The sequence below is a fragment of the Aspergillus karnatakaensis genome (assembly GCF_047715665.1).
Source record: "Aspergillus karnatakaensis strain CBS 102800 unplaced genomic scaffold BJY04scaffold_78, whole genome shotgun sequence".
Taxonomy (NCBI): domain Eukaryota; kingdom Fungi; phylum Ascomycota; class Eurotiomycetes; order Eurotiales; family Aspergillaceae; genus Aspergillus; species Aspergillus karnatakaensis.
In genome coordinates, this window is record NW_027395790.1 from 108,276 (window position 1) to 121,364 (window position 13,089).

Below are 13,089 nucleotides of genomic sequence, written 5' to 3' on the forward strand. Positions count from 1 at the left end.
AGGGTGATGAAGCAGGTGCCAAGTGTGTTTAGACACAAGGATTTGGGAAAGGTCTATGCAAGGCTTCGGTAAATCTGCTCTAGAACCAGATAGCAACATAGTCGGCAGACGCTTTCAATCAACGATTTGGGGGTAGGTTATAGTTATTTTTCTCCACACACATGCTAAAAGGAAGCTTATAAATCACTGCACAGGTACTCTAGTTCTCCACCTATCTATTCAATTGACGAAAAGCGAATAGGTATCCTGATACGAGCCTCGTGTTTTGCAAGATGATCACGGCGATCTTAGGTGACATCGCTCCGTGCTTGCGGCTCGCACTTCCAGCATATGGGGGCAGATATGCACTTGGCGGCCAAGCGAGCTTCGTTCCTCGTGTCTAAATTTAATCTTCTGCTTCGTTCAAATGGATCGACATAAGAGATCCAAGATGACTAGGCCAAACCCTCTGGTACTCTGCTGTCGAACCTCGTGTTTCTCGTGTAGGTTGCAGATCATCTGTAACCGAGATGGTGCGAACTGCAGCACGTAATTTGTTATATATATAACATCTCTTCTTTCCCAGCCTAGAATCGCACACTAACAAGATCCGTCCTCCATCAACCACAAAATGCGTCTCACTTCGATCCTCACGGGTCTAACAGCCCTAACAACTACCTCCGTGCTGGCCCAAATCCCCCCCCGCTTCGACCTAACCAAACCCTCCCACGACCTCTTCCGCCACAAACCCACCGCCGCAAACACAGTCCAACAATCCTTCACCTTCGACAACATCAACCGCCGCCTCTTCATCGTAAACCGCCGCTCCGGCTCCTCCCTCACCTCGGGCGACCTCACCATCTCCGAGCTCGGCTTCTCAGGCAATCTCCTCGGCTCCATGGATATTCTCGCCTGCGGGCACGGCGTAAACATCGCCGCTGAACCAGTCGGATCCGACACGTATATCTGGAGCGAGACAGACGCTGTGAACAGCGGGTACGGCTCTGCTTTATGGCGCTTCAAATTCCAGGATGGAGTCACGCTTGACTCGGCATCTGATTCGCGTGAACGAATTATACCGCTCCCAGACTTCGATCGCGGAACCGCGACAATTGACCCCGTGTTCGAGCGGCTGATTGTGCGGTACCAGTCCGGCTCAGTGCAGAATATCGCAGCGTTTAACCTCTCCGCTGCCGCGGAAGGCGATTTCAGTTCTCCGCTGGCGAACTGGGAGATTCCGCATCTTGTTAATGATCTTGGCGCGAAAGTCAATGTCTTTCAGGGGTATGCTGCTTATGGGCGGTATATCTATTTTCTCACGGGGAAGTCGTATGAGGCTGCTGGAGGGGAATTGAATTCTGAGGTTATGGCGCTGGATCTTGAGACTGGTGAGCTTGTGCAGGGGCCTGTTGTTACGAGGGCTGGGTCGACATTGGAGTTTCGAGAGCCTGAGGGAATGGCGGTTTACGAGACTGTGGATGGGGAGGTTAGGTTGTTTTTAGGATTCGCGAGCGGGAAGGCCGGGGATCGGAGGAGTAATTTATTTTATAAGAAGGACTTTGTCTAAGTGCGGGTGCATCTTGAGCTTATGTGTATAGTATAGGCTGTGACATATCTAGATAGGGAGGGTTACGGCCTCGAAACTCTGGTGCTTTTCTGTGCTCGATTACGCGTTCTTGCTATATCCATTACGCCATGTGCACATAAAATGAAACAAAAATTCCCGACTAATACGCTGTTATTAGTTAATGCAACTGGTACTAAGCAAAAGCTGTGGTCAGGCTCGTTATATCACAGACCACTCCGTGCATAGAGCTTATGAGATAGGAGGGTAGACGCTCCTCTGCGGGCTCCAGATAACGGCTACGAAAGAGGAATGTCCAATGCGGCAAGTCAAAGCTTGCCTATCAATGAGTCAAGAGCTTGACAATCTTATAAGTAAGCCAATGTGAGAAACGCTAAGTCATATGGTGTTGGCTGATCTGTATCCTTCAACCGTAGTGAACAACCTTGCAAAATAATCAGAGCGGAATTAAATTCCGAGGGCTGACTTGTCGAGGGCCAGGTTCTGCAGCTGTTGATCTGTCTGGATAGCTGGACCTGTCATTTTTATGAAGCTTGTGGCGTCAGTACAGCCTGGCTGTCGTTGCCCCCATGCGCGCCCGCTCCACGGTCTCAGGGTGCATGTTTCATCCAGTCTGTGGAGCGGTCGAACCCAGCGCTAACATCCTTCTAGCGCTAAAGTAGGTATTTCATGCTCCAGGATAGTTGAAGGGGCGAACAAAGCCCCACGGCCGCTGAATGGAGTTGACGTATCATTAAATCTGTCCCCTCCAGGTTATTTATAACCTTCATAGATGCTGGATTGTACCGGCCGTAATCCGGAACAGAGTGCCTGGACCCATGGCAGCAAGCAGACTCTCAAGCATAACTCCTTGCTCCCTTTACCTATCACAGGAATATTCTCGAGCTAGACCTGGCATGTGGTCCACAGCAGCGCGGATACAAGCAAACCCTGCGGATTGATTTCAGAGCTATCTGAACCAGGCCAAGAAGACATGTCCAAATGGACAGGCCTCCTGCTTCTTCTGCCAGTGTTTTCTCAACCGGCCGGTGAACGCGGCCCGCGCTATTGACAAGTTGTGTTCCAATCCTTTGGCAACTGGGTGCTCCATCATACACGGCTTTAAATGTTCAAAGGTTGCTCAATGACCCGCTCTTTTTTGGGTTGATTTTCAAAACATAGGCAACACGTAACAAAAACAAGGCATCCATGGTGGTTTGCGTTCCATATTCTTCAGGCTAGGGGCAGATACTCTAGTGCTGCATAGTTAGTCTCCTATCTTTTGATCAAGACGGCCAGTGGAACATGATGTGGCTGACAGCCACAAAGTCTAACCGACGCTCTGGTTCTAACGATGCAGCGGGGGAAACACTCAGTTTTCTGTCGGCCGGTCACCTTCTCCGCGCCTTAATATCAGGGCTGAACCTAGGTGCCGCGAACCCGCCGCCAACGCGTACATCACTCAGAATTACATCTGGAAATGTGGGCTACTGATCGAAATCGGCAATCACTAAATACTTCTCTTCACAACATATGTCGATGCCGGACAAAGCCTTACCACCAAAAGATTCATAAATAGGTATTCTGAAGTCTCGAACTACAGTACCACAGCGATGTAATTGATTCTATTCTTGGGGGGCCTGTTTCTTTGACTCGATAACGAAAAGGGTACTGCAGCTCATCGTTTTCGGTCAGCCACTTCTGATACACCCTTATCGCCAACAAGCGGCTAGCGCATCACTCCTGCAGCAAATCCGTTTCGTAAGAGGGCCAAGCTTCGTGGAAAGCACTGAACTTACTCAAAGTCTCCTTGAACGTAAGTACTTAGGTCCACCAATATCTCCTCTCAATCATGGAAAGTGTCTCTACGTTTCTATGCGAACTGACCGGATACCCCATTCTTTCATTGTTCCTTGTCATGGCTCAGCATGTTCCAGTCTCCCCCTCACTCATACTGCTCGAGCGGGCGATCCCTTCAGAGCCCGCCCCTTCTGGAGACTCTCCTTTTCAGACACTGCCTATACCACCGCTGGTAGGGATTTCGCCGTCTTGCTATCTGCCTGAGGAAAATTGGACATGGCTTGAGTCAGAAGATAGCGACAACCACAGCAACAACACCGACAGCGCCGACAACATCGGGCTTAGAGCTAATGCAGCCAACTGCGAAAGGCCACTCAACTCGCTAGCAGACAAACCTATCTCGCCAAATCTTAGTAACGGTGCATCCGGCAAGGTTGCATCTGGCCACCAGGCGTGTCGTCGAACGCCTACGATAGGTAAGCTGACTTCATAATTCCATACTAATTTTGCTTCAGCCAGCTGATTGTAAAACGTATCATTTAAGATAGGATATACACATCAGCCGTCCGGAGCGCGCCATCGGCAGACGTTCTATACACTTATCCACCACAAGGAACTTATTATTCTCAACGTCCAAACCATTATTTCCGCTCGAAGCAATGGGAGCTATTCCCAGAGCTGGCTCCAGTACCAGAAGCGAAAAGACAACCGAGCTCAGGAGTAGGCATCTCCGGGACACAGTCAAGCCATGCTATCACGGCTTGGTACAGAAAACGAGATGACTGGTCTGCGTTCGCCCAGAAGGGATGTAGTAATGTACTGGACTTATGGAAGGCATGCGTTTCTCGAGTTTTCAACAGAATCATTGATCAGGAGAGGATCGATCCGGTCAATCATAAAGGTTAGAATCACAGGTCGAGGGCCCATTAGTTGAGTTTCAGAAACGACCCCAATGCGGACATTGGGCGTGAATGTGTAGTAGGTATCGACAGAATCTAAGCTTTGCTCTGTGGTGAATCTATGTACAATTTGAGATCGTTGCAGTTGCCAGCTGGCGGCCCGCAAGTTAATGTTAGGGCAGTTGCAGCGATACAACACAAGTAAAGTTTTTTCTCTACTTAATAGCTGCTTTTTTCTGAAAGACTGCATCCAAGAAGAAGGTTATGGTTATGTGCTTTGAGAAGCGTGAAGATAGTCCGTCATTCTTGGTACCGGGCATTTTCCAACCCGAAGCGCTGTGTTCGCGGTCGCAAATTCTTGTCATATGCTTCTGACAGCTCGCTTTACCTCCGTTTGAATCTTGAATGCAATAGCTCTATCCAGAAGTGGACTTATTCCACTTGAAAGCTGCCGGGAAATTCTGGCCAGTCCCCAACGCCTTCCAGCTGCAGCCCCCCTGTGCCCCATAGAAATACCTAGCCTACGACCCGCGCGGCGTGGGTCTTAGCGAAGGCAATCCACGCAACGAGATCAACCCCTTCCAATGCGTCGACAACCTCTCAGACGCTCTGACCTTCCTACTCTGCCACCGAAGCATCGACCGTCTGCGTCAGCGCGGGGTCGGCCTCTGGGGCATGTCACTAGGCGCGAGCATCACCCTCGTAACTACAGCATTAGATCCCCGGGCTGGATTCACCATCGCCATCTGCCCAGTCGTCGGGGCCACCAAAAACCTCCCAAGCTATTTTCTGTGCTTCGAAAGGCAGCTCAAGGCTGCGAGTCCCGCCGGAAGGAAAACGAGCCCTTATATGTCCCTATGCCTGCCAAGACGGCCAAGAATCCAGGAATCCAGCTGGGTTCAATCTTGGCTTTGGAAGAGAGGTTGCAATGAAGCTTCTCGGTGCTCAAGACGAGGATGATCCGTTGCGCACGAACCTTAGGCCTGATCATGTTAGCCTTACGACTGTTGGCACGTACCGTAACATGCTTCTGTGGGGGCCGTCTCATATGTAGAAGTATATTAGGCAGCCGTAACCCTTTGTTCCTGGGCGTGGGCTGATGGATACTGTAGATATTCCAAAGAGCGTCAGTAGAGAAGACGTTATATGCAAAAGGATTGGAACATAAAGCATACGAAGCCAGTTCAATGGCAGGTCGAATTTCAGGAAGGAAACAAGGGTCTTCCGCCTTGCTTGGCCCAGGAGATATATCGTGACAAGTTCAACGATCGCGATAAGAATGGCTAGTGTGGTTAGCGAAACCACAGACAAGTCACCTAATAATATGAGTGGGAAAAACTGGCTTGTCTTTCTCGCTAGCTGCAATCCGCAATATAACTAGAATGATGAAAAGGCCCAGTAGACCCGTCCACAATGACCGGACTGCCATAGACCCGGTTGCATCGGTAAGGCATGTCCATAGTGATCGCTAAGATATGTCCGGAGTGACTGAGGAAGTAACCCTAGATGTTCGTGGTTGAAGGTCTGCGTTGAAGACATTTTGGACATGTTTGCGAAAAGGGATAGCAGGGTCGCGCAAGTATTTGATGCTGGTACGTTCAAGCCGGCACCCAATCCCACACGATGGGCATAGTTTCGCACTATAGTACCATGAGCGATAACCGCTAAAATCCAGATGTCCACTGGATGCGAGTCTAAAAAGTCGTAGATATAATTGCTGGCCAGTCAAGGCGTATCTCTCAGCGGATTTATGATGGAAGATAGGTAAGCCATGCTAGGGACATCAAATACCAGATGTAATGCTCCTCGGTTCCAATAGGAATCGAGAACATGCTCATACCCTCCATTAATGCTCCAACCAAAAGGCTACAGTATCGTGGCCCTCTGCCAGTGTTTGTCGGGAGAGGAGCATCACGACCCCTAATAGAATGGCAATGCTCACCCCGAGACGTTGGAAGTTGAGGTTATTGTCAGGTATATTTAGAAGACTTTGTGCTTTGAAAGCGACTTGTCACCTGTTACATTGGGCTTAAACTCTCAGTGGAGGAACTCACCTCCCATGCTGATTCGATCTCGACAGCCTTGTTAGATTGCAGTCTCTCCCACAGGCACAAAACGCGGCGTGCTTTATGAAACTCACACGTACAAGTATTGTCGAGTAAAGCTGTGATCATCGTGGCATTCAACCCCTGTCTTTTAGAAACTAAGATCATCAAGTGTTGTGCATTTCTCATCAAAACATTGACTTGTGAAACTGCGTTTGAATACACAGCAAACAGATCCTCAATGTGAACACCAAAACTCGCAAGTGGAATAACCCCCCCGGAAGAGCGTAGCAAGGGTGTGGACAGTATCTATTTCATTTACGACGGAGTAGTAGCGGTGGTCTTTGTTCTTCACCTGAGTACTTGGGAATGCCTTACCGATGGTGCTGAACCCCGGGGAGATGTAGAGAAGAGCCGAGGAAATCTCTGCAGGCGTATCACCACCGTGGTTTCCATGCTTCGTCATTCCATGGTCTCCCAGTAGAACGAACAAAGTGTTTTTGTGGTGAGGGTTCCGTACTGATGCAGAATAAATCTACCGGGCCGCGTTGTCCATTTCCGTTTGCTTTTTTGGCTTTGCAATCGAGCTGCGCCTCTTGTAACATTACTATCCACCTCGCTGGAATCCTAGCAGGCGTCTCGTCACAATTCCAGCTCTACGCCAGCTCTACGCTCGGTAGCAGAGAGGCTTACTGGGAGGTAAAATGAGCCTACCGTCTCATAACGATCCCATATCCCCCGGTAGAGCATGAACCACATGTCAATGCCGTAATAGACCATTTTCTTCTCCGGTGTGCGCTCAGACTTGAACCGAGACAACCACGTATCTTCCCCCAGTAGTTGCCGCGCGTCAGCCTAGTGCATCACATTCAGCCATGCATCGAGGAAGGATTGCCCGCTACCCTGCGTGAGTGCTTTGATGCGAGATAGCGTTAAGGTTGGCGGAGCAGCGAGTGCGGTAAACGAAATTGCCGCTCCAGACCGTAGGAGTCTGGACAGAAGGTCACGTTCGAAATCCTATAAGAGGCCGCGACGAGGTATACTCTTGAGCAAATACAAAACCTGATCTTTCTCCGTAGACAAAATCACTGTCGCCTTGTAAGCTGGATCTGAATGATTCACCTCGAGCGACTTACCTTCGTAGGGCATGAACCACCATAAAGACAACCTTGTCAAAGGGCGGAGATGGTTGCGGATACGACTGCTCCTCCTGTTCGCCGGGGCCATAAGGTAGTGTATTGCCCGGCGCTTTAGGAGTGGGACAGAAATATCCAAACATGAAGACCACGACCCCAATCCCAAGCGGGATATTAAGCAGTAGTAGCGGCAAGATTTGTTGCATGATGAGGGCTATGGTAGGCGAGTAGAACTCTGCACCCTAGAATCTTCGAGCTACTCATCCAGGTTATTGATATTTAGGTACGTGCCCACTAGGTTTGGATAACACTCACCCTGATTGAAACCCCTTTGCTATTTCGAAAGATACTGGGTTCTTGTAATTTCGCTGGAGACTGCTGACACCTTTCTGCTGTCCTAGGTTTGGATTGGCCCCATTGATCTCCCTGCAGTTGGGGGCTCGGAGGAGGCTCGGATGCCTGCACACATGCATGTCATCACATTCGCATGTGCAGTGTAAACCGGTGCAACATAGGCTAGGCAATCATTGCAACGGAGTAATCACGGGTTTGTGCAATGATGAGGTGAGCAGGTATGTCCGAACCTATGAACCAGTACAGTTTCTCCATCGACTGTTGGAAGTCGGATAGGAGTTGGTTTGCGTAGTACAGTTGTGTAAATTCTGCTAGCTACAGTACAGGAAATAGACACGATTATAATAATCATGACGCTGTCAGAGAATGCATCGATTGTCCAGAAACGTGGTTCCAGTAGACACAACTGGGGGCGGAGTCTTGACCAAAGCCTCGGGGTGAGATCAGTATAGTGCACTCTTCGAGGCTCACTGCGCTCGGTACAACTGCGCCTTGCTTCACTATCCTATGCTATAATGCTCCTGAATTTATACGGGTCTCCTTCGATCATCAAAGTTTTGTCCGCGTCATGTTCGTCTTTTCTGTGTTTGTGATTGTCATATTTGCGTCTCTCTTCTACCTCGTGGATTCATGGATACGGCAATGGAGCCGGCTTCGGCATATCCCAGGTCCTCCCGGAGTTGGCTGGACGAAGTTGTGGTTGTTGAAGCAAGCTTGGTCTGGCAAAATCTGTGACAACCTCCATGATGCCTCAAGAAAATATGGTGAGCATGGATTGCCTCACGCACTATGCGTTGTGAAAACTGATCAATTATTCAGGTCCTCTCGTTCGCATCGGCCCGGACTGGGTACTCTGCGCTGATCCCAGTGAAGTTCGGCGTATATGGGGCATCAGTTCCGATTACAGGCGCTCTGAATGGTACAAGGCAGTCCGCCTCAACAGCGATGTCGATAATGTTCTAACAGTCATTGAGAATCACGAACACCATCGGCTACGAAGCCGGCTGACACCTGCCTATGGCGGGAAGGGGTTGGTGAGCGAGGAAGGCCTCGTCAATCAGCAGATCCTCGCTCTCATTGAACTAATCACACGGAAATACCTGTCCACTAAAATCAGCTTTCGGCCTTGCGATCTCGCTCGAACAATGCAGTATCTGACTCAAGACGTTATCACAGCCGTCGGCTTTGGGACAGACGCAGGCTACCTGGAGGCTGATAGAGATCTTTACGGCATTATACAGACATCCGAAGCCCTTCACAGACCCGTTCACATGGTGACTTTGCTGCCGTGGCTCCGAAAAATCCTCGAAAGTCGCCTCCTGAAGCCGTTTCATCCCAAGCCCAGTAACGGGCGAGGCGTTGGCCGGTTTCTCGGCTACATCAAGAGCCGTGTTGAGGAGCGATACCGTGACAACGAGGCTCATCATTCCGATATGCTACAGTCTTTTATCAAATCAGGTCTGACCAGACCTCAAGTGGAATCAGCGGCCCTGGTGGCAGTGTTTGGTGGGACAGACACCACATCGACCGCATTGCGAATTATCATCTTTTACTTATCGATTACACCGCGGGCTTATAGGGAGCTACAAGATGATATCGACGCTGCTGTAATAAAAGTAACAAGACCAGTGATCACCGATTCCGAGGCCAAGGCACTCCCTTACCTCCAGGCATGCATCAAAGAAGGGTGCGTATATTCCCACCCAGTATGGGTCTAATGGGTAAGGTGAGCACGCGTGAAGATATCATATATGGCATGAAGGTTCCTGCAAACACTCAAGTGGCTTGGTCTGCTCTTGCGATCATGAGGAACCAGGCCATTTTCGGAGAGGATGCAGACGTATATGAGCCGCAAGGATGGATCGATGCTTCTTCGCAACAGAGAAAGCAGATGGATTGCGCATATGGACTGGCCTTCGCGACGGGAACAAGATGGGAGTGCCTTGGGAAGAGGCTTGCTTACATCGAGATGGGAAAGACCATTTTTGAGGTAGGTGTCGCGTCCAATAGACCCTGGACAAGAAGGACGGACTAACAGTAGCCTCCCTCAGCTCTTTCGACGATTTGATTTCGCGATGGTCGACCCGGTTTCCCCATTTCGGTGGGCTAACCATGGGCTAACGGCGCATTTCGACATGAATGTAAGGATTACGCGGCGGGCAGTGGGGGAAGCTTAGTTGGTAGACTGCTTCTGTAGTTAAACAAACAAACATCTTGTAGTACAAAGAAGTCAGCTGACAGGAATCCTTCTTAAAAGCCGTCCTCGCCTGCTTCCGCATCTTTTCCTTCCATCACACATCACAATCCTGGGTCGTCACAATGTCCACGACCCTCCAGCTTGCTGAAGTTACCGTGTCACCTGCAGCTAAAGATGCATCAAGTAATTCTGCGTCATCAGACGATGCCAATGCCGCGCAGAATAACGCGCATCCGTCTCCACCCCGCCAACACCGGCCAGACCCCCCTCGTCTCACGACCGCTGCGATTGCCTGGACAATGATGTCGCTCTGTCTTTCCGTCCTCCTATCCGCCCTCGACCTAACGATTGTCGCTCCAGCCATTCCATCCATCGTCAGTACCTTCAAGTCCGTCTCCGGCTATATCTGGGTTGGGAGTGCCTATACACTGGCCCATGCAGGAATAACTCCAGTCTGGGGATCTGTGTCAGATATATGGGGACGGAAACCCATTATGTTACTTGCTGTCTCTGTCTTTCTGGTGGGGAGTCTCATCTGCGCTCTTGCACCCCAGATGGATGCCCTTATAGTCGGTCGTGCGATTCAGGGCTTAGGTGGCTCTGGTATCGGAATCATGGTCAATATTGTTGTTAGTGACATGTTCTCCTTGCGAGACCGAGGGCTCTATCTGGCCATTACGTCTCTGGTCTGGGCGGTTGGAAGCGCGATCGGACCGGTGCTGGGGGGCGTGTTCACGACCCAGCTCAGTTGGAGATGGTATTTTTGGATCAATCGTAGGATATACTCCCCGTTGTTTATGCGCGAGCTAATATTTTCTCTCCTCTAGTGCCGGTCGGGGCCGTCTCATTCGTTGTCCTGCTTTTCTTTATGAAACTTCCCAATCCACGAACCCCCCTTGCTGCCGGATTGAAGATCATCGACTGGGTAGGAAGCATCCTCATCATAGGCGGCTCACTGATGGTTCTTCTTGCCCTGGACTTCGGCGATGTTATCTACTCTTGGTTCTCAGCCACCGTAATATGCCTTCTTGTTTTCGGAACGATGGTCCTGGGCCTGTTTCTTCTCAATGAGTGGAAAATTGCCAAAAATCCAATCATCCCTCTGTGGCTGTTCGACTCCCCAACAAAGCTCGCCCCTTATGTTGTCTTCGCCTGCAATTCCTACGTTTTCATTGGACAAGCCTACTACCTGCCCCTAAATGCGCAATCTGTCCTCGCCGCCAGCGCACTAACATCAGGACTCTATCTCCTCCCACTCATCGTCTCCTGCTCCCTCGCAGCTGCAGCAGCGGGCCTTTATATCCAGCGAACCGGCAAATATCTACCCGTGATGTACGTCGCTCAGGGCTTCCTACTATTAGGATCCGGGCTACTAATCAGCCTCGAGTTTGAAAGTAACATCACCAAGCTCGTCATCTTCCAGGTCCTGATTGGGGTAGGCGTCGGCATGAACATCGACGCACCCATCATCGCCGGACAGGCTGCCACTAGCGCCCGTGACACCGCAGCCGTAACTGCAACGATGGGGTTCGTCCGGTCGCTGTCAACAGCCATCTCAGTCGTTGTTGGCGGCGTGGTCTTTCAGAATAAGATGCACGCCATGAACTCAGACCTCGGCAGCCAGCTTGGTGGGAACTCGTCGCTCGCTGAGAAATTCGATGGTGGCCTTGCTGCTGCTAGCGTGGCGGAGATTGGTACCCTGGGTCTTAGTGCGGAGCAAGAGAACATAGTTCGGAAAACGTACTTCGAGGCGCTGAGGATTGTGTGGGTCATGGTAAGTCAATCACAGGTCACATCGTGGATATGTGCTGATGAGGGCAGTATGTTGCATTTGCCGGGCTAGCGACGGTCTTGAACCTGTTTGTGCGGGCGCATAAGCTGCGCAGCGAGAGTGAGGGCGCTGTGCTAGGTGCCGACCGAGTCGCCAACAATCAACGGCGGGATGAGGATGAGAGAGTCAGGTAATTGGATAGCCGAGTTTATAGTAGGCTTCTCCGACGCACAGCTGAGCCATGGCACCTTCGCTTGCCGTAAACACGAGATAGATGATATACTGAGGTTTTGGAAAGGATGCCCTTAGTGCCGGTCTACATTGACATTACGATTAACTAAGTATCATTATACGCACACCCAGAGATGAAGAGACTATTGCTGTTACCGCCACGGATCCTCCTCCCTAACAGGCATCTCATGCCTCAATCCCTGCCCCGCACTTAACTCCTGTATATGATTCCCATTCAGATCGGGCATGTACGCCGGATCCGGCGCATACGGATCAACCTTGACAACGGGCGTCTTCGAGAACTCGTCTGGAGGAGCGTACCCTGGTGGAGACGACCGCCGCTTCACCACCCACACAAATACAAGGCCTCCGATCATTGCCACGGCACCAACGGCAACCGCGATGCCGATCCCGGCTTTCGCGCCTGTGGATAATCCCGTTGAGGAATTTGTCTCGGCGTCTGGGCTGGAGCCGTGGGCGGATGCGGATGCGGGGTCTGGAGTTGGGTTGGAGGGTGTAGCTCCGGTTGCGGTGCTCGGTAAGGTCGATGTTGAGCTTGAGATTGCAGTGGAGAAGAGGGCAGGGAGGACCGGGGCGATTGTCACGGCGGAGTTCGTCCCGCAGCAGTCGGTATTTTGACCGCAGCACCATTCGGTGGAGTTGTCGGTTCCGTCGCAGGGGGTGATTTGGGCGGTTGTTCCGGCGTTCTGGATTCATCGTACTGGTATCATTTTTATGCATCGTAGTTGTAGGAAGGAGGAATAGACACGTACATCACCATCACTGCAAACATTCAAGCAGTTCTCTTCCGGCCACTCTGAGCTCGTACACAGGTAGCGCCAGTACGCGGTTATGAGGACAGTCGCGCCCGTCGTTGTTCGTGTCTGTGAGCACGTTCTTGCATGGCCTGTTTGGCATACACGAGTCAGCGCTGAGGCCGCCGCTGACGGGCCCGCCGTAGGGATTTGTCCGGTTCAGGGCGCAGCACATGCCCGTTTAGCCGGTGCTGCATGCGCCGTTGAGGCTTTTGTCGTCGGAGTCGCTTTCGCCGTTGGGGAAGTAGCATAGTGTTGCTGTTGCGCTGCTTAGCAGGGCTGGCAGTATGGCAAAAAG

General features: G+C 51.0%; 4 protein-coding genes across 4 annotated transcripts; 3 read left to right on the top strand and 1 right to left on the bottom strand.

The window, feature by feature from the left end:
• Window positions 1-610: 610 nt before the first annotated feature.
• Window positions 611-1,546, top strand: BJY04DRAFT_232314 (uncharacterized protein; the record flags this gene model as incomplete). The annotated part of the gene is made up of 1 exon (XM_073719730.1): window positions 611-1,546. One exon carries the CDS (start codon window positions 611-613, stop codon window positions 1,544-1,546), a length of 936 nt encoding a protein of 311 aa, XP_073565517.1.
• Window positions 1,547-3,461: 1,915 nt separating this feature from the next.
• On the top strand, window positions 3,462-4,067 carry BJY04DRAFT_223818 (uncharacterized protein; the record flags this gene model as incomplete). The annotated part of the gene is made up of 2 exons (XM_073717797.1): window positions 3,462-3,819; window positions 3,892-4,067. 2 exons carry the CDS (start codon window positions 3,462-3,464, stop codon window positions 4,065-4,067), a joined length of 534 nt encoding a protein of 177 aa, XP_073565518.1.
• A 4,278-nt stretch (window positions 4,068-8,345) lies between these two features.
• On the top strand, window positions 8,346-12,034 carry BJY04DRAFT_232315 (cytochrome P450; the record flags this gene model as incomplete). Its single annotated transcript, XM_073719731.1, has 6 exons — window positions 8,346-8,541; window positions 8,597-9,468; window positions 9,504-9,767; window positions 10,115-10,748; window positions 10,802-11,748; window positions 11,796-12,034. 6 exons carry the CDS (start codon window positions 8,346-8,348, stop codon window positions 11,937-11,939), a joined length of 3,057 nt encoding a protein of 1,018 aa, XP_073565519.1. The 3' UTR covers window positions 11,940-12,034.
• Window positions 12,035-12,128: 94 nt separating this feature from the next.
• On the bottom strand, window positions 12,129-13,042 carry BJY04DRAFT_223822 (uncharacterized protein; the record flags this gene model as incomplete). Its single annotated transcript, XM_073717798.1, has 3 exons — window positions 12,129-12,683; window positions 12,750-12,883; window positions 12,925-13,042. The coding sequence occupies 3 exons, from the start codon at window positions 13,040-13,042 to the stop codon at window positions 12,129-12,131; spliced, it is 807 nt and encodes a 268-aa protein (XP_073565520.1).
• Window positions 13,043-13,089: the final 47 nt, after the last annotated feature.